The sequence below is a fragment of the Amphiura filiformis genome, chromosome 12 (genome assembly GCF_039555335.1).
Source record: "Amphiura filiformis chromosome 12, Afil_fr2py, whole genome shotgun sequence".
Taxonomy (NCBI): Eukaryota; Metazoa; Echinodermata; class Ophiuroidea; order Amphilepidida; family Amphiuridae; genus Amphiura; species Amphiura filiformis.
Window position 1 is genome coordinate 66,329,220 of NC_092639.1, and position 26,254 is coordinate 66,355,473.

Consider the following 26,254-nt stretch of genomic DNA (forward strand, 5'->3'; position numbering starts at 1 on the left):
TTGTCAAATCTCCCTGATTGCAACAGGAAATCTCCCTTTTTTCAAGATTCAAATGTTGGCAGCTCTGCATTACTGCAGTTGTGAGAATAAATTTCCTGGATTAATATATTTGCAAATAATCAAACCTGTTTACAAGTTCAAATGCTGTTACTATACCATTTTGCACCCTGATGTGGCAGTGATGTCAGTGCAGCTATAATCTCTAGTGTTTGCTCAAAGCATGGACATCACATCTGCCTCAACGCTTTGACGTCACTGCCACATCAGGTTGAAATAAATGAAGACTGTTTTCCCAAAAATACTCTTGTTTTGTTGTCATCAGGCAAATATTATTTATACCATCTGCAATAAATAAGCATTCATGCTCATGCATTATGCAAGTTTCAACATGGAGGGTAACAACTTCTGCAATGCTCATATCAATACAACCATATGACACAATCTGGTCCATGGGGCCAAAGGAGGCATTTTTGAAAATTGAGTATCAAATTTGCCGCCTTGAGCCCCCATGGACCAGATCGAGTCCCATATTTTATTCAGACATTGCAATGAGATACATGTACACATTGTTTGACAAGACTGTCTGCAGACTTTCACAAAGTATCAAGAAACTGATTGTAATAAGTCAAAGTTTGCAGACAATCTTGTGAAACATCTGGTACCAAGTATGCTTTTGCTCTCTGTATATCATTGGATGCATATCACTAGCTGTATATTAGAAAGCGTTAGATTTTCAGCCAGGCTGTCATCTTGACAACTTCGCTGGCAGAGGAGGTTTGTGGATATGAATGCAATGATACCAATAACTCTTATCTAGAAACATTGCAACTTTTATTCTAAAATACCTCTTTAATAGTTACATTTTGATTTAAACTGATACTTAAAGGATATTACTAAATTGCTCTGTAAAAGTAAAGTAAAAATGTGTGAGAAGTGGCAGATATCGGTAGATGTTTGGTGTAACTTACTCTAGAAACACTCCTTGATAGTCTAAATTGAGTAAAGTACTTGTGAGTGTAGACAATACAATTCTTACGTCGAACATCAATGGAGAAATGACATGATAATATAAAATGTGTGTATGGAAAGAATGCAAGCTTGAATGATAAATAATTTGTGTATTAAAGGTGTCTTCATAGTTCAATTGTAAGCAATGATTTTGACTTGACAATTGGATTGTGCACTTTCAACCAAGAGGATGAAGATCCTTTCAGATCAAATCAAATCAAATACTCCCTTAGGTGACAAAAACCCAGATTTTGTGTTTTGGGAGAATATATTTTTTATTGTTGTTGAAATCATGTAAAATCATGCAATTGATTGATTTTTCAGAACATTTTCCAAAATATGTTTGCAAAAAATCATCAAATTTTTGCCAGATTTTCAAGTTTCTGGTGATATTTTAGGGTCATTTTTCTGATTGACCGACTGACCCTGCTTGTAAAACAGCTGGCCTCATCGATTGTGATTGAGCTATGAAGTTGCCCAGATGTGTTGGATCAGTAAAACATTAATAAGTCTGTAAATGTAGTATGCTAAATGCTTTAAACCCAAAACTGTAAATCATATAATTATATAGGTATCCTTCCATTTCTGAAAAAATTAACCATTTTTCTCTTGTGTTTCTTTTTGTTTGCTCTCCACTTTTCTCGGTATTACAGCCGGAACAACGACCAACTGCAAGTGGGTTTGAGAGATGGGAATCGTCTATACCTGCGAAGCTACGCTCCTGATTGGTGGGTTGGGAAGCATGACTAGATCCAGCGAGCTGCTCAATCATTGTCAGTTTTTTTTGTCGTGTGCGTAAACGTGATCAGGATGCGAGTTTATGAGGTGATATATTTTGTAGTTGTAATGATGGCTTACGATGAAAATGATAGTTTACTACATTGTATGTTAGAACAAAGTGAACAGTACATGTACAGTATATTGACAAAAAAAAATAGTGTATTGGTACTTTATACTTGGAAACCTGTTGGGTATATATACCATCATTGTTTTTAAAGGTGTTAAAACAATTTTATTACCTACATCTATTTACATTTTATCGCTCTCTAGTTCCATAAGGCGGCTTAAAAGGGCATTTTGTGATCCACAGCATCATCCCCCCAACTTATACCATTGAAAACCTCTGGCTACATGTTTATATACAAAGCATTTCTTGCAGATTAATTCGTTTAGCAAAAATCGTGGAATTTGAATTACGTTCTGGTACACCAGAACAAAATTACAACACATTGTCTTTGGAGCAGTGTAATACACATAATCATGCATAACTCTCAAACGCAAAATCAGAATCAACTGAGATTTTGGGAATAAGCTTTTTTCGTGGATATCTAATGAAGCTTTCTCACCTCACCTCACCTTTCATCATATGGCTATATATAGCATGACCAAATCTGCAATCGCTTTTTCTCAAAATGGACATAAGGCCATGTGTTTCTGAGCCCTCTATTTGTTGCTGCATTGCACTATTTTGGGCAGCAAAGTTTATTAGGAAGTTCTCTTCCTTTGAAGCCTATGATATGATATAAGTCAGGTGTTGATATGTTTTGTAAGAAACAAAAGAACACCAAAGTATGAATGTGTGTACTTGTGTAAAATATACAATCAATTTTAACTTGGACTTACTTATTTTAATGCTCTGCATGCTAACCATAGACTTCAACATAAAAAGTTCAAGTTATGAGATATTTTCTCAAAATATCAAGAGCTATCCAAAGAACCACAGAACCAATACTAGGCTAGTTTGTACTCATTTTAATATCAATTTTCATGCTGATACCAAATATTATGGTCATGAAAATTTACAATTGTGAAATATTTGAATTTAAAAAAATTGAAACTTGTCGTCTGCAGTCGACGCCCGTGTGGAAAGTTAATGCCGTACTCAGTAGTAAGACAATTACATGTCTTTGCAGTTATGCATTATGGTGCTGATTATATGTTGATTTAAATCAATTACTGAAATTTTGTGTATAATACCAGAAGGAAAGTATTTTGCAGGGAAAAGGGCATTCAGTTACATGTCAGTGCCCAAATGCCTTGGTATTATTATGCTTCAGATGCATGAGGTTGGATATATCTGATGTGTCATTCAGTCAGTATAGCTAACTGTCAGTGAGCTGATGTAATTAATTTGCCACTCAGATCAAAACTTATACCGTAAATGTTCGCCTAATGGCGCTGTGGGCTCTCTTGACATAAACTGGAGTTTTAGACACAAACTGAAAGTGCCCTCCCATAACAATTCCACCAGTAAATAAGGGCACATACCCTTTATTCTTGTTGGGATGTATAGAGGAGGAAGCTCTCTATTTGTACATGAAATGAACCCCAAGGCAAAGGAGCCTATAGTAGGAATTCCACTTGAATGAACACAGTTTTCAACAGCTGCACTCGATCCAACCACGATTGTATATCGCGTATTTCAAACTACAACATGAACGCACGACTGTGGATACAATGCTAACCAATCAAGAGTGCGATGGCATAGTTGGATTCACTTCTGTGTTACTCACGCACAGTAGCACACGCTGGCGTACATCATACAGTGTACGCAAAAATTTGTCACGCTGTTGAAAGCTGCATTCATTCAATTGGAATTCTCATTATAGGTGTGCCATTAGGCCAACGTATACGGCATACCAAGCTGACAAAAGTGATGAAAGACTGAAGGATTTGGGCATTGGCTTGAGATTGTAGAGGCCATATAGACAATGTATTGTAGTTATTATTTGTAATCATACAACATGGCCTTCTCAGGAATATTTTTTAGGAACATGTATATGTATGGATAGTAGATGTTGTACCCAATTTAGAGAAACTTGAGACTTGTTCTGATCCACTGAATCTTATACCGGGGTACAGATGACGATAACATCAAGATTTAAGCAAAATACATTGACAATGGTGAACTTGTCATTCAATTTGATGATAATTATGTCTCAAATTCATGATTAAAACATTGTGTACACTGCATACGAGTAGTAAGTGCATAATTTAGAGCGAGGGGTCAAAAATGTCTAATGTTAACAAATTTATGGGTCCCAAATAAGGGTTCAAATGGTCTTTTTAACAAATTGTGTATGCCAACAGTCAGACATGCACAAGACCATGGCGTACAGTCCTGTTACCCCAGCTGTATAGTGAATTAGATCAAGTCACATTTATTTGAATTTATCATTATTATTGCTAGAGTACATGGCTCACTTTGTAATTTAATAGAGCTAATAGAAATTGTATTTTATGTATACGAGTATAATTAATCAAATGAGTTATATGATTTTTAGAATGGATAATGTATTTGGTTTCTTGATTATCCCTCCATAATATAACGCATATGTGACGCGATCAAGGGGAATGAGTCGGATGTCGCTAATATTGATATTGAGTTATTGACAAAGAAAGTGTTAAAATCCTTTTGTTTTTTATTGTTTTCAGCGATCGATAAATTGACGTAACTTTGCAACAAAAAGTCGTATCAACATTGGGATTTTAGTTTCTGGAAGATGTCCTCTTTAGAAACTCATTTTCAACCAGGGTCGACATACAACTCATTCCTCTTGATCCTGTCACATATATACTCATGAGTTTGAGTCCATCCTTTTACAAGTGTGCATCTATGAATATCACATGCATCTTTATTTGTGCCTCAGCATTATGTGCAGATGAATTTCTAACATGACACAGTTGAGGACAGTTATGGAGAGCATGATATTCATATCTGATATATATTACATTTTAAAACTACCAATAACTTGTGCAAAGCTGTCTGCAGTTGGGTAGCTTTGCCAAAGAGTATGGGCTGGCCTGGGTTGAATTTGTCTCAGAATGCAGCAAAACTGTCAAAGGAAGGGCTACATACAATATTGCTGTATTAAAATTCCTGTTACATGTATTGAGATGAACAGGATTTGGGTAGGTGAAGCCCCTGGCTACCTATCCACTGTAAATCCCCTTGTGTCTGTCACCTGATGAACCCAGCTTGTGAACAAGGAAAATGTTTTTTCTATGAAGAACTAACTGATGATGGGCTTCCTTTAACAGAGCAAATGGTTTTGCACTGATGACTTCAACAGGTTATCTTGGTACAAAGTTGAGATGGCAAAATATGTCAAGTATTTCAAAAACAAATTGCAATAGCAATGAAACACAACTCCCACCTGTATGTAGCTATTTAGTTGTATATATATTGTATGATAATGATATGAATTGATAGTCATATGCATTCAGTTACCATGATTCTAAATGAATTCGCCAGCAAAGTCGTTACATAACTCCTTAGTATTAACTGGAACACGCACCTTTTAAAATTAGTAGTGCATGCCAATTGTGTTGCAATCATTTCCATCGTGGTGCAGAACTCAAAAGCGTGATCCAGTTGACATAGTGATAATCGGATTACACGTAACACTTCGCTGGCGAATAGTGTTTGCGTGTACATAGTATTTCATGGGATGCCCTTTGTGAGGGGTTTTATTTAGTGGTGGTCAGCCATAGAGGGATGAAAGTACTGACATTAATATTATGTTCAATGTTTCCTTTAAACTATCTGCCTCTCTCCACCCAAGCAAATCAAGGGAAGCTCGGTGGTGGGGTTCTCGCTTTTTTCGAGACTCATATATCCGAATGGGTAACCCAATTTTCAAAAACATCGGCCAATGAAAAAATATGTTAGGAATCAATTTGGATCAATATCTGGTAACCCCATGGGCACTACTAAGATCTATTTTGATTGGTTACAAAGAGGCTTATATCGTATATTGAGCCAATCAGAGATATGGTAAGAATAATCAGTTGAGCGGTAAAAAGTTTAAAAGTGCTAAGAGATCTGAAAGCTTTTGATTGGTTGCTCAGATGGTTGTATCACATATTTCACCAATCAGTGGCTTTTTAACAAAGTCAGTGGTGCCCATGGGGTTAAGTCATTTTTCCTGGCAAGTTTGGGCACTATTAATATAAATTTGATGGGGCAATTTAGCAATACATCTGTAACTATTAAGGTCAAAATAAATATAGGCTGCAAATCCACATTCCATAGCTTATTTTTGCCGCTAAAAAATTCTCTGCTTATATGGTCCTTGTTCGTATAAAGTGAAAACTGTAACATTTTGTGACAAATATAATACAATTCTATTATGTAAATGTTACAATATGGCTTTAATCAAATGTGATATGGTCAATCAGGGACTGTATACAATCCCTGCATTAATGAAGGACTGTGTAATTAAAGCTACCAATGTTCACCTGCATTGTTAACAAGTATTTTTGTTTGTTGTGTCATTGTGTGATAAGCGCATGTCCAACATGCAAAAACAAATGGTTAACCAAAGCCAATGTATATTAGAAAGAAGAATATATTTTTATTGTAGTTTATGCCATGGTCCATGATCAAATATCTTGCTAAATATCTTTGGTGTGTAGAATGAACCTTAACCCCCTAAGCACTACCTGCCGATCTAACATTGCCTCTGATTGGTCTATTACATGATATCTTTACTTTATTCTAACAATGTTACTGATTGGTCCAATTGATAGTGAAAACTTCTTTTTGGCCAATCGGCAGGTAGTTCTCATGGGGTTAATATTACTTAAATTCATTGTCTGTTTGACTCTTATTTCACAGTATTTTCAGGTCTATATAATGAAATAGCATTGCTTGACAAACTTTGAGAGACTTTTTAGGAAGATATTCATTTTAATAGAAGAATATTTCAATAGAATTGTTTTGTTTCATATATATTCTCAATGTATCCAAGAAAAGTACACATTATATAAGTATTGTCAGCACGATTCCATATATTGGTCTTTAATGTAGCAAGGTGCAAGTGTAACAATGATGACACCACAGTGAAATGGTCAAACTATGTAGACTATGCAACACACCAAACTGATTGGTTGTTGTATCATTGTGTATTAAAACTGAACAAAATGGTATTAAAGGACTTCATGTTTTGATAAAAAAATGCTTGTGATTCATTCAGTAAAGTGAGGATATTGTAGTCCAGAATGAAAAAATGTTGATTGTACATGTGTGTCCTCCTAGCATGGCTGATTCAAAATAAGGTATAGACAATTTTGATACAAAGTTGTACATTTTCTTCTTCACTCTACGATTTGGTATATTTCATTCATACTCTAAGGTAGTAATATTCTTGCATGCTGTAAAATGGAATCAAATGATAAATGTGTGTAAGTTTGCTAACATACATTTCAGACTTGTCCATGTAAATATTGGAAAAGAAATATTTGTCATGAACGGGTGCAACTCATATTCACAACCTATTTTAGGTGTAATCAAATTTGATTTTATGTACATGTAGTGGTCAGTGTCTCAAATATAACACCCTTTCAATATCTATCAGATGTAAGTCCTGTTTTAAGCCATTATTCACAGTTATGTTTCCAATATGTTGTCATCCATATCAAAAGGATGCACTTGTCGGCTGCTACATGTGTCTTATTTCACATAACAGCTAGCAATAAATTTCAGACTCATTTCAAGCGGAAGTCACTTCAAATCATCCCCATAGCACATGGTTTAGAAATGCAGAGAACATTCCTTAACCATGTCACTTGGCGATGATTTGAAGTGACCTCCACTTGAGATAAGTCTGGTATTTGTTCCTAACTAATATATGTGAAATGAGGCACATGTAGCAGCTGACAAGTGCATCGTTTTGATATGGATGTATACATATTATGCATATTGCATTGTGTACATAAGGTCAGTCAGTGCCTCTGAGCCACTGCACCATTGGTCCTCCAATTTTCTGTCTCATTATGAACCTTTTGAAATGTGGTGTATATGCAATGGCACTGTTGTACAATTGATTATAGTCTTGACTGGGTTTTACCAGTTGAAACAATGCCCTCCAATTGTTGTGTACATGTTCATCACATTCGACCTAAACTGAATGTTTAAATATCAAAAACAGGTATAATACAGTGCTCTGTATTTGCACTATACCCATAAAAATTGTAAATAGAAGTTGATCCAAGTAGCTTTTTTATAATTTGTTAAACAGTGTATCAATATAAAACAAACATTATGTTTCTTGTTAACAATGGGTCGTTTCAAGTTTGCAATTTTGCTTTTGGTTTCTGTCTGTCAATTGTCAAGTCCCAGATTTGATAAATAGGCCCTATTGATGATCCAAGGGCGTTTTTATAATTGGGCAGCAAATTCTTTTGTTTGATTGGTTAGTTGTTATACAATTACCAAAAATTCATGTCCATGTAAGACAATAGATTAATGAGGCCAACTGTTTTTTAAAGCTTGAAACAACATACACCCTTTATGAAAGACATGACCTTAATCTCCTACACAGGTAGTGAGAATTTCAAATGGGGTTACCTAAATGGGTGACACCATTTGAAGTCTACACCCCTGTGCAGATGATTAAGGTCATGTTTTCCATAGGGGTGTATGGTTTTCAACTGAAATAGCCCAATGCATCAATTAAAAAGCCATATGATTTTATGGAATGTAACTTCCTTTATTAAGAATGTATTGTTGTAATTGTATCATTTTATAGCTTTAAAAAGTTACCAAAGTAAAATACTTATTTTGTGTGCCTTAGTAATGCAAGTCCTTCCATTTCTCTGGAATTTGTTGAGTATATTTGTAGTTTTCAACTCTAATTGTTTAACTGTTGACAATAATTTTTCCTCCTTTACTTCGGGTAATCATTTTCCTCCTTTACTTGTTTCTAGTATTTCAGCTTCTAAGGATTCAAATTTGAGGAGAACCTGAGAACCGGTTCTCCTGGATTACAACTAGGTGAACCAAATTTCTCGTAAGCTTCCAAGTCTCAGATGGCATTTTGTGTTATATTCTACCATTCTGCAATGGAAATGATTTAACAATCTCACTTATCCAAAAGTATAATTCTGAGATGTTGGGAAAATGGCAAAGTTTCTTTTTTTTTGTTCTCACAAAAGCCCTTTGCGATAACCTAAACAGGTTCCCGCAATTGATTACAAATTTGAACTCCTGGCCAAAAGCATAGTTCACATGTACATGTATCCTATTCATGCATGTTTCATTTTCTATTAATGGCTATTTGAAGTTGCATACATTTATATTATAAAGGATTTATAGAGGTCTATAACTTAGTGTTCCATAGTGCCACATCTAGCCAATTTCTGCCCCTGTTGCCACCAAAGTGATCAAGCTATTTCTTCCATAAAGAAATATAGTAAGATGTTGATGAAGTTTGATTTTTCCCATGAGTTTAATTGTCAAGTAGTGAGTATTATAAGCATTTCAAAGTAGTGGTAATTTAATGCACTTTTGTGTGTATGAGCAATGGGTTTCAAGTGTAGCTTAAGTCATATTGCTACATGTGGTATCAATACAACTTAATGACGCTGCTATACAATAGCCCATAAGTTGAATTACAAGTTGAATTATGAATTCCATTGTTTTTGGCGGTTCATTAATATCACTTCTAATGAATAAAGAAAATCATAAGATTCTTGTCACAATTACACAACCTTTTTTTTAAGGCTTTGTTTTTCACAGGGTATATTTGTATGTTATTACTGCATTTTAAAAAGGTGGTAAAATCTGAAATTTAAGAAAAATGGCATTTTTTACATTGTAACGTTCAGGCATGAGAATATATTGGAATGAAAAAAAGAAGACACTATTCTGAAAACGGCTCAAAATGGGCTAAAAAGAAATAAAAGTTTACAAAGGCAAAAAGATAGGATTTCTTTTTAAAAAGGAAAATTCTCATGCTATAAGTATAAGTTTTCAAAGAGCAATTAATTTTGATAGATATCGCTACAGTTTAAATATTGTAATATCGATGTCATGTGCATTGCTATTGGTTTATTTACAGGGTTGTATAGCAATGGTGAGCAGTGGAGCCCATCACTCACTTCTAGAGCCCACCACAAAAGGATAATTTCAGTGCTAGAGGCCACCACTCAAACTCGAAGAACAGTGTGTATTTTACTGAATTAATCCTTGAATAGTTAATTATTGGTAAAAATTTAGTAAAACTGGCAACATTTGGTTAATTTGCTTTGTGTCACTCAATGAAACACTTGATGAGTAGCTACAACCCTGTGTGAAATTTAATTGACCTTTTCGATAAATCCCATGAGCCTTTGCAAGTACACCTGAGAACTCGTCATTTACACACGCCAACTTGCAATGCACAGCAACGATGTTCGATAAACGATGTGCGCATCGGCGCAGATCGGCGTGACATCAACGGACGACATCTCAGGTGTACTCGCAAAGGCTTATGGGATTTACCGAAAATGTCAATTGTGAAACTTTATTTAATATGAATTGTTAACTATTGCCCTGTGAACTGTATCAGTATTCTTACTTCAATCATCTTGTACTTGTAGTACTGTTTTATTCATTAGTGTTACCTATGTTATTGGACAATCTTTTGTAATTGCATATAGTTCTTGTACTACCCGTTACTGTAACTGCCATTATGTTATTTGGCAAGTGTGATATCTGATATATTTTTGCAGAAGGGCTGTAAAATATAATATTGAATGAAAGAAATGATTTATCTGATTCAGTATTCGTGTTTTATTAATGAGTGAAGTTGGCAATGGGCTATTCCATTTAAAATCCACAAGATAACACGTGTCATCTTAATTTCAGTTATACCTTATGTTCAATCCAGCTAGCAATTCTTGCTAGTTTCCAGGTGAAAATATTTGAAATCCATGAAATTCATCATTGGCTTTCATTTATGTATGCTGTGACTTGTGTTAAAAAACATTTCTTATATTAAAAACATCCATTTTGGCCTCAATTTCAAAATCTGTCGCACCTTTTCCACTGTTTTGGGCATTCGGCCCTCAGTGGGGTGTGGATTTCAAATGGATTAACCCAAATGAGGGCAGGGTAGGCAACCATTAAACAGTAGTGTGGTCTCTCAAGCTTTACAATGTTTAATATGCATGATTGCATGAAGTGTCACTGTAGCTGAAATGATAATAGGCTGTGTAATAATTATGAGCCCCTGGTGGGTAAAATTTCCAAACAGTATGCCAAATATTGCTTCCCCCCTCTCAGTCTCCTAAAAACTTATTTCACCTTCTTTGCAAAGCCACATTTCTGGGTTCCCAATTTGCAAAGTCTAGATATATAATCTGAGCATAGCAAGCAGGAACTTTTTGTATATTTGAACATTCTGTAATGTTTTCCTCTGTAGTGTAAGCCTTTTTAGAGAGTGCTATTGAAAAGGTGCGGCTACCTGTAAATTTGTGCCAAAAATTGTTTGCCCCATCCCCTTTCGTGGCTCATAACAATTTTGCTCCCACCCCGCTCACAATAATTTGCACAGACCCTAAACAGACCAAAAGGGTATTAAGTTTCATAACATTTTAGGTGGACACGGAAAGAGTGCTCCTGTCTAAGGATCACACTACAGAAACACCTGGTATGAGGTCAATAAGTATGCAGGATCCTGTATAAATGGCAAGAAACTTTAACTAAAGCGCTTCAGACTCCAGTATTAGGACGTACAATATTGTATGTATATATATGCGTTATTTAATCTATTGCCATTCTATTTCCAGTAATGTTTAAGTTCTAACGAATGTTTGATGACTAAAAATCGATAATATGTTACATACAATATCTAGCAGAAATATATTATCGATTTTACGTCATCAAACATTCGTTAGAACTTAAACATTACTGGAAATAGAATGGCAATAGATTAAATAACGTACATATTGTACATACAATATTGTACGCATAATAAAGTCTGTATACTGCTTTATACCCAACAAACCTTTAAGGGGGCTCTCCTTTCCCTACCAATCAATGTTGGAAGAGTATAATGGTGATGTAGAGTATATTAGGCCATCTTAATTTAAAAGTTTGTCTCAAAGCCCCTCTATGCATTAGTAAAATCGCCCACTTTTTGCACATTTTTATTCCAGCTGGATTACATTTCATTTTTCTACTGTTTTTCTATTTTTTCCAAAATCCACAACAATCATCTCACTTCCAACATCGTCAGACGTTAAAATAGCCTTAGTTGTATATCGCAATAAAATTCTTCCATCTTGAACACAGTGAAACTTTAGGTGCTTATTCCCCAACAGATTTTTGTCAAAAAGCCCCTCCCACATTTTTTATAAAAAAAAAAAAAAAAAAAAAAAAAAAGAAAGGAAAAAAAGAAGTGCACTCCGCATTAGGGTTTCAACTTTTGAAGGGCTTGGAGATCAACTATTAAATTAAGATGGCCTTTTAAAAAGCATTCCAGCATTGGATAGGGGTACGGGTAGAAAAGGGACCGTTTTCAATTAGACCCTTAGGGCCGGTTTCTTTGAAGCATGGCTAGTGGTCAGACTTCCAATGCCATTAAGCTTAAGCCCAATAAGTCCTATACCAATGCAGATTGTACATCTAGAATATCAATAAATCGATCCACATTGGTAGTTCTTTGGAAGCCTGACCAAAAGCAAAGCTTCGAGAAATCAGTCATCACAGTGTTTGAAAAATTTATGAGATTATATAATAGGCCTACTTTCTCTGAATTTTAATTCAGATGCACTTTTTTTAATTTTTGAGCTGTCTGTTTGGTTTCCTTTGAACGAAATTATAGCACAACTGTGGATTCTATACTGACAAGTGAACAAGTAAGAATACCCATGACACATTGAAAATGTTTTGTTAGGAAATAGTTTGTATTTATTGTATTTGATAAGAAAATTATAAATAAACAGAAGAATTTTACTACATAATTGAAATATTCAAACAATAGATTTAACAAAATATAAATAATTATCTCTTGAACTCACCATCATACTGGTGTTTTTCACATGATTTTTAGAATCATTAGTACATTAGTAATATAAATTTGACTAATACTAAAATAATTTTCTAGTACTTGTTTATGTATAAAAAGAAATTTTACAAAGGCTATATAGAGAGTATCACATAATTACATCAAATGTACATTATAATTATGATTATACTAACCCTGTTTTGTAGGTTTTTTTGTAGGTTTTTGGAGAAAAGAGACAAGCCTTGTAACATACATGTATATCACCCAATTTCCCTCTCTGGGGAAGATGCACAAGATTTCTTAAAACATTTCCCATAATATCTTATGTTATTTGGGTGAGCAAATGTCCTTCCAGATTCAAAATTTCTCAGAAAGGACTCGCTACATGTTTGTTACATAGGATTTTTGTTTGTTTCTCTTTCAAATCAAATTTCAAAAGAAAATGAGACAAGATGAGACACTTGAGAGAAAGAGAGAAAAAACACCAACACATCTCCTTGTTGCTTATAATGTGAACAGGTCGCATTTTTGACATTCCATGATTTGAATAAAAATGTAAGCACTAGACAATAAGCTTTAAAATTATACCACAATCATATACATAGCATCAATACTTTTCAAGATATTTTGATATTTTTATCAAATTGCTATTCCGAGTAATGGGCCTATTAGTTTCCTGCCTTACACAGGATTGGATCGGGATTATCATAGTTCAACTGTTATTTATAGATTAAACAAACCTCTTTTCAATAAGTACTTTCAAGGATTTGAAAGCAACAACCGTTATTTCAAGGATTTCTGTAGGTAGAAATTAAATGTGATGCTCAGAAAGTCAATAATTAAATATAGACACATAAAATGGAAGGAAAATCCCTGGTTCCATTCAATGAAGATAAATGATTTTACCATGTCTGTCCTAATTACATTATACCATGTCCTTATAACAATGGGTCCTGTACAAAAGTGCTGATTTCTTTGTTTGCTAAGAGGCATTCATTTAACTGGGGGCATCAGTCTATTTGAGGTGGGCAACAGGGGAGACACATTGTTTGTTTGCCAACAAGAGAAAATATTTTTGAGAGTCGGTAGGTTGGGTTTTTCTTCTTTTTTTCATGTTGGCTTCCTCCATTTTGACATAGAAAGTGAAACCACATCTTACAATGTAAATAAAAAGGGACTTAAGATCTAACTTGCATGGCCACAATTCTTTTCAAAGCAATCAACACAATTGTAAAGGTCTGTTCATACTGCGACGCAATTACTTTGCGGTGCATTGCCGCAAAATGCTGCAAAATACTGGATTGCAGTATCGCAACATAGTTGAATATATTTTAACTTGGAAATGTGAGGAGTTGTGTTGAGTTGCAGCAAAAAGTAATCAATATCGGCAATGCACAGCACCACGAAAGCAATTGCAGTCTGAACAGACCCTAATACAGCCCACTTTCAAGCACTAAAATGTAGGATCTTGTAGTAGAGTTACTCTGATTTCTCCTTGTTATTTTGCCAAGTGTAAATACAAATACTAGATGCAAGACTAAGCCATCCCATGAGGGGAAACAGAAGATAACTGGCTGTTTTATTAATAGACCAGAAAGAATAGGCAGTGAGTCCTGTCACACCAAGGTAGGCCACTATTACACCAGATGCCTGAATAAAAACAAACAGAGAAATTATATATTAAGTTACAGAATGAGGTCAGCTTTAGGAAATGCTTCAGTTTATCATCCTTTCACACAGCTTTGTTGTTTTTAGCTATTTTTAAAGTTTTTTTTTTCAAAGCTGGATCAAGTTGTATGTTTCATTTACTGTTTCTTCTATTGACCAGCCAGGGACACATTGAATTAATATGCATTGCTAGCTGTTCAATAGAAGCAACAGTAATTAAAACATACAACTTTACCCAGCTTTGACTAATTCTTTCCAAATAACGTTTTTTAAATATCTGATCAGATATCGGCCGATATTAGGATCGGTGGATAAAAGTAATTTTGGTTCAGCTAAGTTGTTTTGCAAGTTTTATATTAAGTCATTACCTTTAATTAAGTGGTGTAGTGGATAAATGGTTTGTGAATAACACCTATGTCAAATATAACAAAATGTACACGATGGGACAGACTGATAGCAATCAATTCCTCAACATTATAAAGTGTTCACAAGCTCCAAGTCTTTTTTAAATAAATTGAAAAGTTTTTTATGAAATTAAAATATTATACAAGATGTTGCTCACTATTGATAATTGCTTGATTGCCAGATTCTCTTTGGCACATTCATATAATAAAATAAAATATTCTGCACAGCTATACTGTCACTTTGTAATATGCCAATTGGTCAGTGTCTCCAGAGGGCTGCTGAGGGATTTGTTGTTAGGCAACAAACACCATGATTCTCACCTCTATTAATATAGCAAAATTAATGTCTGTTTTATTAGCCTGGCCAGACTATACTTACCAATCCCATTTTGTGGTACCCAAAGTATATGGGGCTCCAGATCCAATTAAGTGCTAATGATGTACCATACAACCCAAGAGGCACCATGGCACCATCAAAACCACCTGAAATTGAGACAGGAAAAATTGTTTCACAAATGTTATTAGTTAGCATAATTAGTTTGTTAGGCCTATTTTTTAACTTTTGGCCTCAATTTTGAATGTATTTTCAAAAATAATTTTTATAAATGTTCTCTGTATATCTAGTTTATCCTAGTGTGTGCACACACACACACACACACACACACATGCATATGTACCCTGTGCATTTGTTTATGGTGCAAAACGACGACATAAACAATTTTTATTTATCAATCAAGGATGGAGCTCCATGAGGCAACCGTCTTCACTTTTTTATAGCTGGAATGGATTGCTTACAGCTCATAATGCATTTGATGCTGTGTACCCCATACATGTAGATGGCTATGAAAGGTTTATGGTTTATTGCATTTTGACAAGGTGTGTTCATGGTCAGATTGAGAATGTTATGTCCTCGGTTATGGGGTTTCACCCAATATCCATCTTTGATAGCAAGCACATATTGTCACCCTGCTGCGATAATTCACTTTTCGGCCGAATTGACATTGACCAATTAAATGCCTACCAACGAAAAACTACCCTTTTTACCTTTTTTTCAAAACTACAAAAAGTAAGTATCATAAAAATTATTGTAGCAGGGTACAATATAAGTGTGTGTAGGAGGTGTATGTAGGTGTGTGTGATTCTGATTCATTCTCTTACCACCATCTTTCCAAACTAAATATGATGCATAACCCATCGTTGAATAGAGGTATGTCCACATAGGTCCAAATACCCAATTTGGAGGGCGCCACCAAGGTTTCTGCAGTGATTCATACCATGTCCTTATATTCTTTCTTGTGTAGAAACTACCAAGAAATCCTCCTAGATTTGGCAAGACTACAGCAGCAGCAATCCGCACATACTCTGTGTTGTCTGACATTGTTATTTATCTATAAAGGAAGAGAATTGAAACAGAAAAATTGTTTAATAACATGTGGATTTCAAGTTTGTTTTGTACCTACAGGACAATTACCTACAGGCAAGAAATACCTCTGACTCCACTAACTAACTTTAATGCATACCCAATTTACTTACATTTTATTATAATTTCCTTAAATGCTTGATCAAAGTAGTAAAACAACACTTTCCACATCTTCTTGCCAGTGCTAGATCATCATTCAGTACCATTTTGGGCAATATTGAGTGGGGTAAAAAGCATATTAAGTTATATACCTCATATATTCCTGTCATCTGATTGGTTAAAAGTGCAGTCATTGAATTAGCTATGCCCTCCTTTTTAAGAATTATGGAAAAACTGAACTATTGCATCCCAATCGAACTCTACTCTCTGATATACTGCCCAACACTCCTTGTTGCTGTATGCAGGTAGAGTAATCCGACCAGAGTTTAGTGAACTTGTGCGCAAATTATGATTTAATTGTTTCTTAAGTGTTCATGGTGTTGTTGCTTAAATACTTCTTGGTCAGTTGCTGATGTGATGTGAAAGGGTACATGTAGTTGATTTCAAATTATAAGTAAACAAATTGAAACACAAAAATGCTTAGAACGGGAAAATCCCTTAAAAGTCACAAGTTCAGGGGCGACGCTAGGGGGTATGGGGATGTGTGACACCCCCAATACACAAATTTGTCGGCAAAAAGTTGACCGTTGTCGTCAAAACCATATGATTGTCGGCAAATGTGATCAAACCTATATGATTGTCGGCAAATTGCATGAGTCAACTAAAAGATTAATGTGTTACGAAATAGTGTGCTGTTGTTACGTAATAGACCTATTGTGAATGTTAATGTTATAGTAGTTACTAATAAAAAAAATTGCCAAAAATTTTTTTGACTCCTACCCCCCACTTTCTTTATTCTTAAGCGCCGTCCTGGCTATAAAAAATTTGGGTCTACAATTACTACAAAATATTTGCGTCTGCAAAACCTGCTGTACACCTCACCGAATCATATTGGTCTGGCGACGCCCCTGCACAAGTTTACAATGTTAGGCCACCTCAACTAAAACCGGAATCTCAAAGCTGCCGCATGTATGTTATTTAGTAAAATTGTCCGTGTTATCCTCTTTGATAAATTTATTTATTTCTTCTTTAACCTGGGACATGCAATCAGTGACCAGCACTGTTCTCCCTTGCTGTCCAGGACACAACGGCGACGGTTCGCTATCTCTAAGAACCGCTATCTCTAAGGTTCGCTATCCCTAAGGTTCGTTATCACTAATTACGAAAAAGGTCCACTATACCTAAGGTTCGATATCACTAATTTTTAATAAGGTTCCGTATTTCTAAGGTTCGCTATCTCTAATTTTAAATAAGGTCCGCTATCACTAATCTATTGAAGGTTGGCTATCTCTAAGGTTCGCTATCACTAATTTAAAATAAGGTCCGCTATCTCTAATTTTAATAATCCCGGTATCCCTAAGGTTCGCTATCTCTAATTTTAAATAAGGTCCGCTATCTCTAAGGTTCGCTATCTCTAACGTTCGCTATCTCTAAGGTTTGCTATCTCTAAGGTTCGCTATCACTAATTTCAAATAAGGTTCGCTATCTCTAATTTTAAATAAGGTTCGCTATCTCTAATTTTAAATAAGGTTCGCTATCTCTAATTTTAAATAAGGTTCGCTATCTCTAATTTAAATAAGGTTCGCTATAGCTGTCCTAAATAGTGTCCTTATTTAAAATTAGAGATAGCGGGCCTTATTTGAAATTAGAGATAGTGGACCTTATTTAAGATTAGTGATAACGAACCTTAGGTATAGCTTAACCTTAATCTAAAATTCAAATTAGTGATAGCGTAACCTTAGAGATATATGTAACCTTAATTAAATTAGTGATATCGAACCTTAGGTATAGCGGACCTTTATTGCAATTAGTGATAGCGAACCTTAGAGATAGCGAACCTTCAATAAATTAGTGATAGCGGACCTTTTTCAAAATTAGTGATAGATTAGCGATAGACCTTATTTAAAATTAGTGATATCGAACCTTAGAACTAGCGAACCTTATTCCAAATTAGCGATATCGAACCTTAGAAGTAGCGGACCTTTTTTTAGGTACAGCGAACCCTTTTCTCTATTAGAGATAGCGGGATTCGGATCTCCATAGACACGTTAGTGATAGCGAACCTTAGAGATAGCGAACCTTAGAGATAGCGGTCCTTAGAGATAGCGGGATGTTACCGATACAACACAGATACATGTAAGGCGCGTGACAGTTGATTCCGAGTTTATCGTCCCCCGCCCGCGTCACTTTTAGGAAACCAAAAATACCCGCGTCAAATTTTCAAAAATGCCAAAATAATTCATTATTTTCAAAGTATCAGTGTTTTCACCAGTTTTAGCAATTGGAAACATATATTTTTGTTTGTAAAACATATATTCATAACTTGGAAGCAAAACCAGGCTCTTTTCTAACTTTTCTAGTCCTTACCATATAAAAAACAAGTTTATAAATCATGAGTTTGGCTTTAATCAACACACATTTTAGGTCAATAATGATATCTGATGAAATAATGAAAAATGAAAAAGTCACCTCATCAACCTGGAAATAAAAAGGGACGATAAACTCAGAATTGACTTTCATGGGCCTAAACAACAAACAAGTACCGGTATTTAAAAATATACATAAAAGTCATAAAATTAATACCATATAAATTATACACATGGTACTACAAGAAATTAAAATAACATAAATATGATTATTACATTTACAATGTGCTGCATAAAAGAGATATTATTGCAAGTTAGTATTTATATTAGGCGCGTGAAAGTCGATTCCGAGTTTATCGTCCCCCGCCCGCGTCACTTTTTGGACACCAAAAACACCCGCGTCAAATTTACAAAAATGCCAAATAATTCATTATTTTCAAAGTATCAGTGTTTTCACCAGTTTTAGCAATTGGAAACATATATTTTTGTTTGTAAAACATATAAATTTATAACTTGGGACCAAAACCAGGCTCTTTTCTAATTTTTCTAGTCCCTGCCATGCATATAAAAACATGTTTATAAATAATGAGTGTGGCTTTAAATCAACATGCACTTTAGGTCAATAATGAAATCTGATGAAATAATGAAAAATGAAAAATGAAAAAGTCACCTCACCAACCTGGGAAAAAAAGGGACGATAAACTCGAATTGACTTTCATGGGCCTTATATTGTCTTTTTTTTAAAACAAAAAGGCAAAAAATAAAACTCAAAATTCGTATTTGATTTCCAGTTTTCAAAAAGCATAAATTTCAAGTTTTCAACAAGTACCGGGGTATTTCAAGTTTTCAATACAGATAAGAATTATTTGAAGTGCCTTTTATTTGTCTACTAAATTCCAACATTTGTAACAGATACATTGTACAATGTATAATGCTTTTTGCACAAATGCTGGACCCAAAGCTTCTACTTATCACATAAAAAAATATTTAAAAAAAATAATAAAAAAATGCATTCTAGTTATCTACATTTTATAGGTTTTCAATAATTATTTCTCACAAGATTTGAGACTAGTTGATTTGTTTTTCAATACTAAAACTCTGTCTTTATGGATAGGCCTACCGTATACATTCTTGCGTGTATCTGGGGTTTTTTTTGCGCCTTGGATTAGATTTAATTTTCTAGATAAATGGTCAGGGTTCGATTTAACTTGTGTCGTGGAGCAAAATGCTCCCTATTTTGGACAACCTGCTACACAAATATCAGCTTGTATAGCAATATTTTACATTGTAACCATATGCTAATTATAAGAACATCACCAGAAATAATATTTTCGCTAAAAATTGCTACGCAAGTCGCAAGTTTTTCAAAGACGTCATGAAAGTAACCCTGTACAAATGGTGCATTATAAATGCTTATTTCTAAGTTCTTATTAGCCCGCTCTCATCATCATACCTCCAGTTTCAACTCCCCAGGGGTATTTAGGAGGTTTACCAATCCAAGATCCAAGATTAGTGAGTGAGTATATAAATAAATAATAAACTTGACTTGTCACTTGAGTTGAGTAAGCTTAAAATTTATACATGTTTCAATCATGAATATAATTTTTAACAAATTATGAAACAGAATTAATAATACTATCTCGTAAGTTACTTGCCCTTCTATACTTACATTTTTGCCCTTTGCGAGTAACGTTGTTGCAAAAAAGAATGCTATTTCACACTGCAAAGTTGCAGAGCAGCTAGCAGTACACACCTCCACAGCGACCGATCAGCTGATTACAATTTCATAACAGGGGTCAGACCAAGGTCAATCAAGAATAGTTAAATTTATCTCTGTTTTGCTAAAAGAAATATGTTTATAATTCTTGAATTAGTAGAAATATATATTAGAAAGGGTTTTTATATTTATAAAGCTACATTGTTGTAAGTTGAATTAATAAATTTGATCAAGAAACACGTTCATGGAAATAATACTGACCAAGCCTAAAGATGTCAGCGCCCATGTAGAGAAGTTTTGCATGCTGATATGACATTATGATCAAGATGCATAGGTTTGGCTGTAGGAATATTTGTTTAGTTTGTAGAAGTAATGTTTCACTGGCGTTCTGTCGGCGATATGCGAGTAAGAAATACAGTGCCACTCTCAATTTACCGCAAACAACTTTTGAATTATGGCGTGCAGCAAAAAGGGAAACAGACATTCAGAAGGTAAGCTTAAATTTAATTAAAGCAGAGAAGATAAGAAGAATCTTCTCTGATTAAAGCAATGATGTGTGATTTGCATAAAAAATACATTCCTATAAATGTTAGTTTTCACTGATAGAGGTAAAAGCGATACGAAGTCGAAGGTATTTCATATGCCCAGCGCGGTCATGTCACACTCGGTGTAGGAGCAACAAATTATTCATGACGATGCATGAGATTTTACTCATTTTCCAGCTTTTGGCGTGAGATTTACTACCTAGGCGTGAGATTATACTACCTTGGCGTGAGACCGTGAGAAAGTGACCCAATGGCAATGCGTGAGACTCACGGCCAATGCGTGAGTCTCTCTCAATAGCTAAGAACCCACAGTATGGGATATACGCAGAACATGGTACATACTTACAATCCACATACAAACTAGGAAAGCATACTTTCAATGTACAGCTGTTTTTTTCACAACAAATGACTTACTCACCAATGTCTTCTGTGGCCAAACTTGATTATTTAAAGTCCTACTGCATTATAGTCCACTTAAAATATCAATTTGGTTGAAATTTGTTGCCAAAAACTGTGTTTAAATGTGTTTATTCCACCACATAAATTCTTGTGATCAAAATTCCCACCATTAGAATGTGCTATCTCCAGCATGTAGCCCTTTACACATAGCATGTAACCTCATCTCTGCTTATAGAAGCTGTTACAAGCATGATGGCGCTATTCAAGATGGAGTGTGTTTGGCGATTGCTCCGATAATCGAAGCAAATTTTGCAGTTTCTTTGCTGATAAACCAACCAAACTGAAGATTTGCAAGTACCAGTAGTTGTAGAATTAGACATAGATAGTTGTGGCATGGGTAGGGGCCCCAAACCCTAATAATATTTGCATAAAAGCACTTGTCATTTTGCTCAATTAACGTGCATGCTTGTCAGGTTTCAAGATGGCGTCCCATGTAAACAATGGCAGTGACACAGAAGATGGTGCGAAAGCGGTAATTTGCCTCCACTGAAGTTTACATTAAGCCAACAACATGGTTTAAAACCTTTGTCAATGCAGAATAGAGATAATAGTGATGATGATGATGTCCATTTTTGTGGAAAGTGCGATGAAGAAATTGATGATTTATATAGTGATGGGTATGGAAGCCCCAGTGCAGTAGCATGTAGTATATGGTCATTTTCACGGTAAAGGGTGTAACTTTGGATTTTTAACATTTTGATCCGTAGTGTTCTAATAAAGCCACAGAATTCCATGATTTTTGGCCACATAAGTCATCTAGTTAGCAGCTACTTTGGGTAGCATAATCATCTTTGGGAGTTACTGCGTTCAGTTTTAGCAGGCTTAAATGTACTTAATATTGCCATTTTGAAAAACTATAAAAAACAGTAACATTTTTGTAAAAACCTGTGATTTCTTCAGTTAGTTCATGGATAATTTTTCTTATCCTGAAAGTATGGTCATATGTTCAGTAAACACTTCCACATTAGATTTAATTGTGAACAGCCCTGTATTTTTGAGAACCGGACTTGATATTTGTCGTTTCGAGGCTTCATTTTCCGTTAACAATTGTTAACAAACTTTGTGGGTATAGCTTTGGTTCATAATTCTTGGTTATTTCTTCACTTCTTCTTGATTCATAACAGTTGATATCTTAACTTGAAATGGGTAACAAAAATTAGTCGATTTGCAAGCTTTTAAAATTTTTATAAAATCTTGACTTCAAAGAGCCGATTTTCCGTTAACTTTTTGAAGCCTCCGAAACAAACTGTTCAGCTAGCTTGGGGAAATATAAATAAAAGAGCTCATCCAATCTATTAATCAAAATGTAGCAAAGTAGATCCTCAAGTCACTTGTTTTTAAATCGTGGAGATATATATCACAGTTTGAAAATGGGACCCAATACAAACTTTCCGTTAACACTTGAAGCCTCCGAAACAAATGAAGCCTCCAAACAACAATCCTCTTTGCACATCTAAATTGGTGTGTTCCATATTGATATCTGCATTGTAATTGTTACTTGATATGTGCAGAATGTCATAAATTTAAAAAAAAATGATATTATGGTTAATGTTTGAAAAATATACTGATGCCCAAGAAAGCCTGTTTCGGAGGCTTCACATGCAAGTTAACACCATGCTTAACGAATGGGTGAAAAAATTAATGTGTGATTAATCTACAATATCTGCTGCATAGAATCATTAATTCAATACACACAAGAAAATAACAGCTTAGATGATCCCAACAGTGTTGTTTTCAAAAACTACTTCTGCAATGTTTAACCATTGTTAACATGAAGCCTCCGAAACAAAAAAAATGACTTGCTGTGATAATTTAATTTTTTTCACAACTGAAATTCAATACTTAGATGCAAAGTGTGAAAATTGGTAATTGTGATATTTTTACCTATTTTTTCATGTCAACTTGTAGTAGTTAGCCAAATATTTTACTTTTATGATCACCTGTGTTGTTAACTGAAGCCTCCAAACACAAATCGCTTGAACTGCCAATTCTAAAAATAACTCCAATTTCTGTGAAACTTGGCTGGTAGGTTCCTTTCATCAAGTAGTATTTGAACATGAAGTTAGACATTCAAATTATTTTAGGAACCCAATTAAAACTTAAAAAATATGTTTAAGGTTGGGAAATTTCCATTGTAAATAATACTTGATGTTAAAAATTTTCAAAACTGCAATTACAAACATAGCAAAACATGGTATAAAATTTAACTTATATCTGTTGACTTACTTTGGAATGGGATTTCACATGTATTCCGGCTTTCATGTCATAATTTTCTGAGCATATGTAAAATACATTTTTTCTTAGATTTTAACCAAAATGTTATGGAAATGTCAAATTTTTTATTAGAAATCAAAAGATTTAAGCCTTGAAACATTATGTTACTGAAATTTAAGTTGCTTCTATGCATGATTTCAGTAAACAGAAACATATTTAAGTGGTTTGAAATTTTGACCCTAAAAATCAAAAGTTACACCCTTTACTGTGAAAATGACCATATGCAAGACGTGGTATCACCAGAAGTGTGGCGATTTATCAGATGAGTTGTTCAATGTTATTAAACAGTATGGTATGCAAGGCACACATGAGTTACCATGGCATTGCAAGGTGTGTAGGAAGTATGCAGAGAAGCTGGTAGGTGAAATGGTTGACTTACGAAGGAAGCATGAGAAGTTAGAGAAAGAAGTAAAAGATATAAACAGTAGATTGAGAGCCATAGAAATCAATGGTACAACAGTTCCTGTAGGCCGTGAAGACCAAAGCATGCAGAAGGTAGTGAAAGAAATCATAGAACAAGATAAAAGAAAACTGAATGTCATAGTCAGTGATCTACCAGAGATCACCAAGACTAGTTCGCCAAGAGTTGTGTTGAAAAGCGTTAAAGAACTTTTTCAGAGTAAGCTTGAAGTAAGTCCAAACGACATAGTGAAAACTGATGTAATATCCACTGAAAAAGGTTGTCTCGTAAAAGTACAAATGAAAAACAAAACGGCAAAGCACACAGCTCTTACCAATGCCAAAAATCTGCACAACGATGAAGTGTACAACGATGTGTACTTGAAACCAGATCTGACGTATGAACAGAGGAAAAAAGAGGCAGAGCTACGTCAAGAACTCAGGCAGCGTAAAGCGGAGGGTGAAAAAACTTGAGGATAGTGAGGGGAAAATTGTCACAGCCAGACCTCCTCCCTCACAAGAAGAACAGTAGGTCAACAAGACAAGAACTATGTAAATAGCGCACAAATTAGCACCAAGCACCAAACTTCCACTGGCCTGCAAGAACCAGAGTCTTCAGAGGAAAACCACCTTGAAGAGAATTTGCAGACAGACATTGAAAAAAAAAATTGTTGATGCATACCAAGAGACTGGAAGGAAAGAAAACCGACCAGTGGATGCAGACAGACATTCTTTAGATAGCCAAAAAAATAGCGAAACAAGGAAACGACCAGCAGCCAAGAGAAAAAACAATACAGCCAGAAATCCAAAGACTGGTAGGAAAAGTAACCAACCAGCGGATGGCACAAGAAAGAAGTTAAAATGCACCTTCTGCAACGCACAAAGTATTACAAATAAGAGAGACGATTTGAGATACCACATTGAAGAAGAAGATCCAGATATAGTAGGCATTGTAGAGACATGGCTTCACCAAGATATTGCAAATGCAGAGCTTCAAATACCTGGCTACCAGACTACCAGACTAGACAGACAGTACAAAGGACATGGTGGTATACTACTGTATACAAAGGATGGTATAGAAGTACAGGTGAGAGAAGATGCAGCCTTAGCAGAGTATGAGGATGCATTATGGTGTGACATCTCATGTCCAAGCACGGAAGCTGATATGCTACTGGGGATCATGTATAGGAGTCAATACAACACCAATGAGCAAAATGATAGCCTGAACCAGGTATTAAAGAGCCTCAAAGACGAGAAAAAGACATCATGGTTATTGGTGACTTCAACTACCGAGAAATTAACTGGGAAATCATGCAAGCTGGATCAGGAAGAGCAGAAGCCTTCATGGATGTTATCCTGGACAACTTATGGACCCAACATGTTACAAAGCCAACTAGACTGAATTCCTTGATAGACCTGGTGATAACCTCAAACCCAGATATGGTTGACGATGTGCAAGTTGTAGCCCACCTTGGTACAAGCGACCACTGCATGTTGATTTGGGATACAAATTACCTGGTCGAACCAGTGAAATCACCGCCAAAGAGAGACTTTAGAAATGCCAATTTTGACCAAATGAAAGCCAAACTGAGACAAATAAAGTGGACCGAAGATTTGGAAACAAGATCAGCAGAACAAGCTTGGAACTATACCAAAGAACAATTGCACAACGTAATACATGATCATGTTCCAATGAAGATCCAAAGAAATAAAAAGAAACCAATGTGGTTGACCAAGAAAGCACAGAAACTTGTTCGCAGGAAACAAAGAGCCTGGAAAAGATATCAAAAGAGAAAGACTAGTAGAAACTTGGAGCACTACAAGAAATGTCAGAAAGAAGCTAAGTATGAAGTAAGACAGGCAAAGAGAGACTTTGAGAAGAAATTAGCAGAGAATATAAAGGAGGATTCTAAAAGCTTCTACGCCCACGTGAGATCCAAACAGAAAGTAAAAGACGCTGTTGGTCCACTGAAAACCGACATCGGAGAAACAATACCACCAGGGCAGCCCACAGCAGAAGCATTGAATGACTTTTTTGCATCAGTCTTTACAGTGGAGAACCAAAATGTACCTGAACCAGAAACTATTTACACAGGACCAGAAGAAGAGAAACTTGAAGAA

At 35.1% G+C, this 26,254-nt stretch overlaps 3 protein-coding genes across 7 annotated transcripts in view; 2 read left to right on the forward strand and 1 right to left on the reverse strand.

Annotated features, from left to right (window-relative positions):
• LOC140166592 (putative transferase CAF17 homolog, mitochondrial) overlaps window positions 1-5,896 on the forward strand; it is a 35,110-nt gene extending 29,214 nt beyond the window's left edge. For all 5 annotated transcript variants that reach the window (XM_072190088.1, XM_072190092.1, XM_072190090.1 and 2 more), the window contains one exon: window positions 1,662-5,896. Coding sequence is in view for 1 of the 5 variants with exons in the window: in XM_072190092.1 (XP_072046193.1) it covers window positions 1,662-1,758 (97 nt within the window). In the remaining 4 variants the exon portion in view is untranslated. The remainder of the gene's footprint in view (window positions 1-1,661) is intronic.
• A 6,780-nt stretch (window positions 5,897-12,676) lies between these two features.
• LOC140166593 (translocator protein-like) lies at window positions 12,677-20,541 on the reverse strand. The gene is made up of 4 exons (XM_072190093.1): window positions 20,409-20,541; window positions 16,013-16,242; window positions 15,234-15,337; window positions 12,677-14,432 (listed from the first exon to the last, which is right to left on the reverse strand). Exons 2-4 carry the CDS (start codon window positions 16,230-16,232, stop codon window positions 14,262-14,264), a joined length of 495 nt encoding a protein of 164 aa, XP_072046194.1. The 5' UTR covers window positions 16,233-16,242; window positions 20,409-20,541; the 3' UTR covers window positions 12,677-14,261.
• A 185-nt stretch (window positions 20,542-20,726) lies between these two features.
• The window catches only part of LOC140166594 (isoleucine--tRNA ligase, mitochondrial-like), a 66,001-nt gene continuing 60,473 nt past the window's right edge, over window positions 20,727-26,254 (forward strand). The window contains exon 1 of the mRNA XM_072190094.1: window positions 20,727-20,947. Within this exon, the coding sequence (XP_072046195.1) occupies window positions 20,774-20,947 (174 nt within the window). The 5' untranslated portion in view covers window positions 20,727-20,773. The remainder of the gene's footprint in view (window positions 20,948-26,254) is intronic.

What these genes read in the sequence shown, in the direction of transcription:
- LOC140166593 (XM_072190093.1), bottom strand. Translation starts at nt 16,232, where the DNA reads ATGTCAGACAACACAGAGTATGTGCGGATTGCTGCTGCTGTAGTCTTG. An exon ending in TTTAGTTTGGAAAGATGGTG is followed by an intron (nt 15,338 to 16,012) that starts GTAAGAGAATGA and finishes TCTCAATTTCAG; the next exon opens with GTGGTTTTGATGGTGCCATG. An exon ending in GGTACCACAAAATGGGATTG is followed by an intron (nt 14,433 to 15,233) that starts GTAAGTATAGTC and finishes GTTTTTATTCAG; the next exon opens with GCATCTGGTGTAATAGTGGC.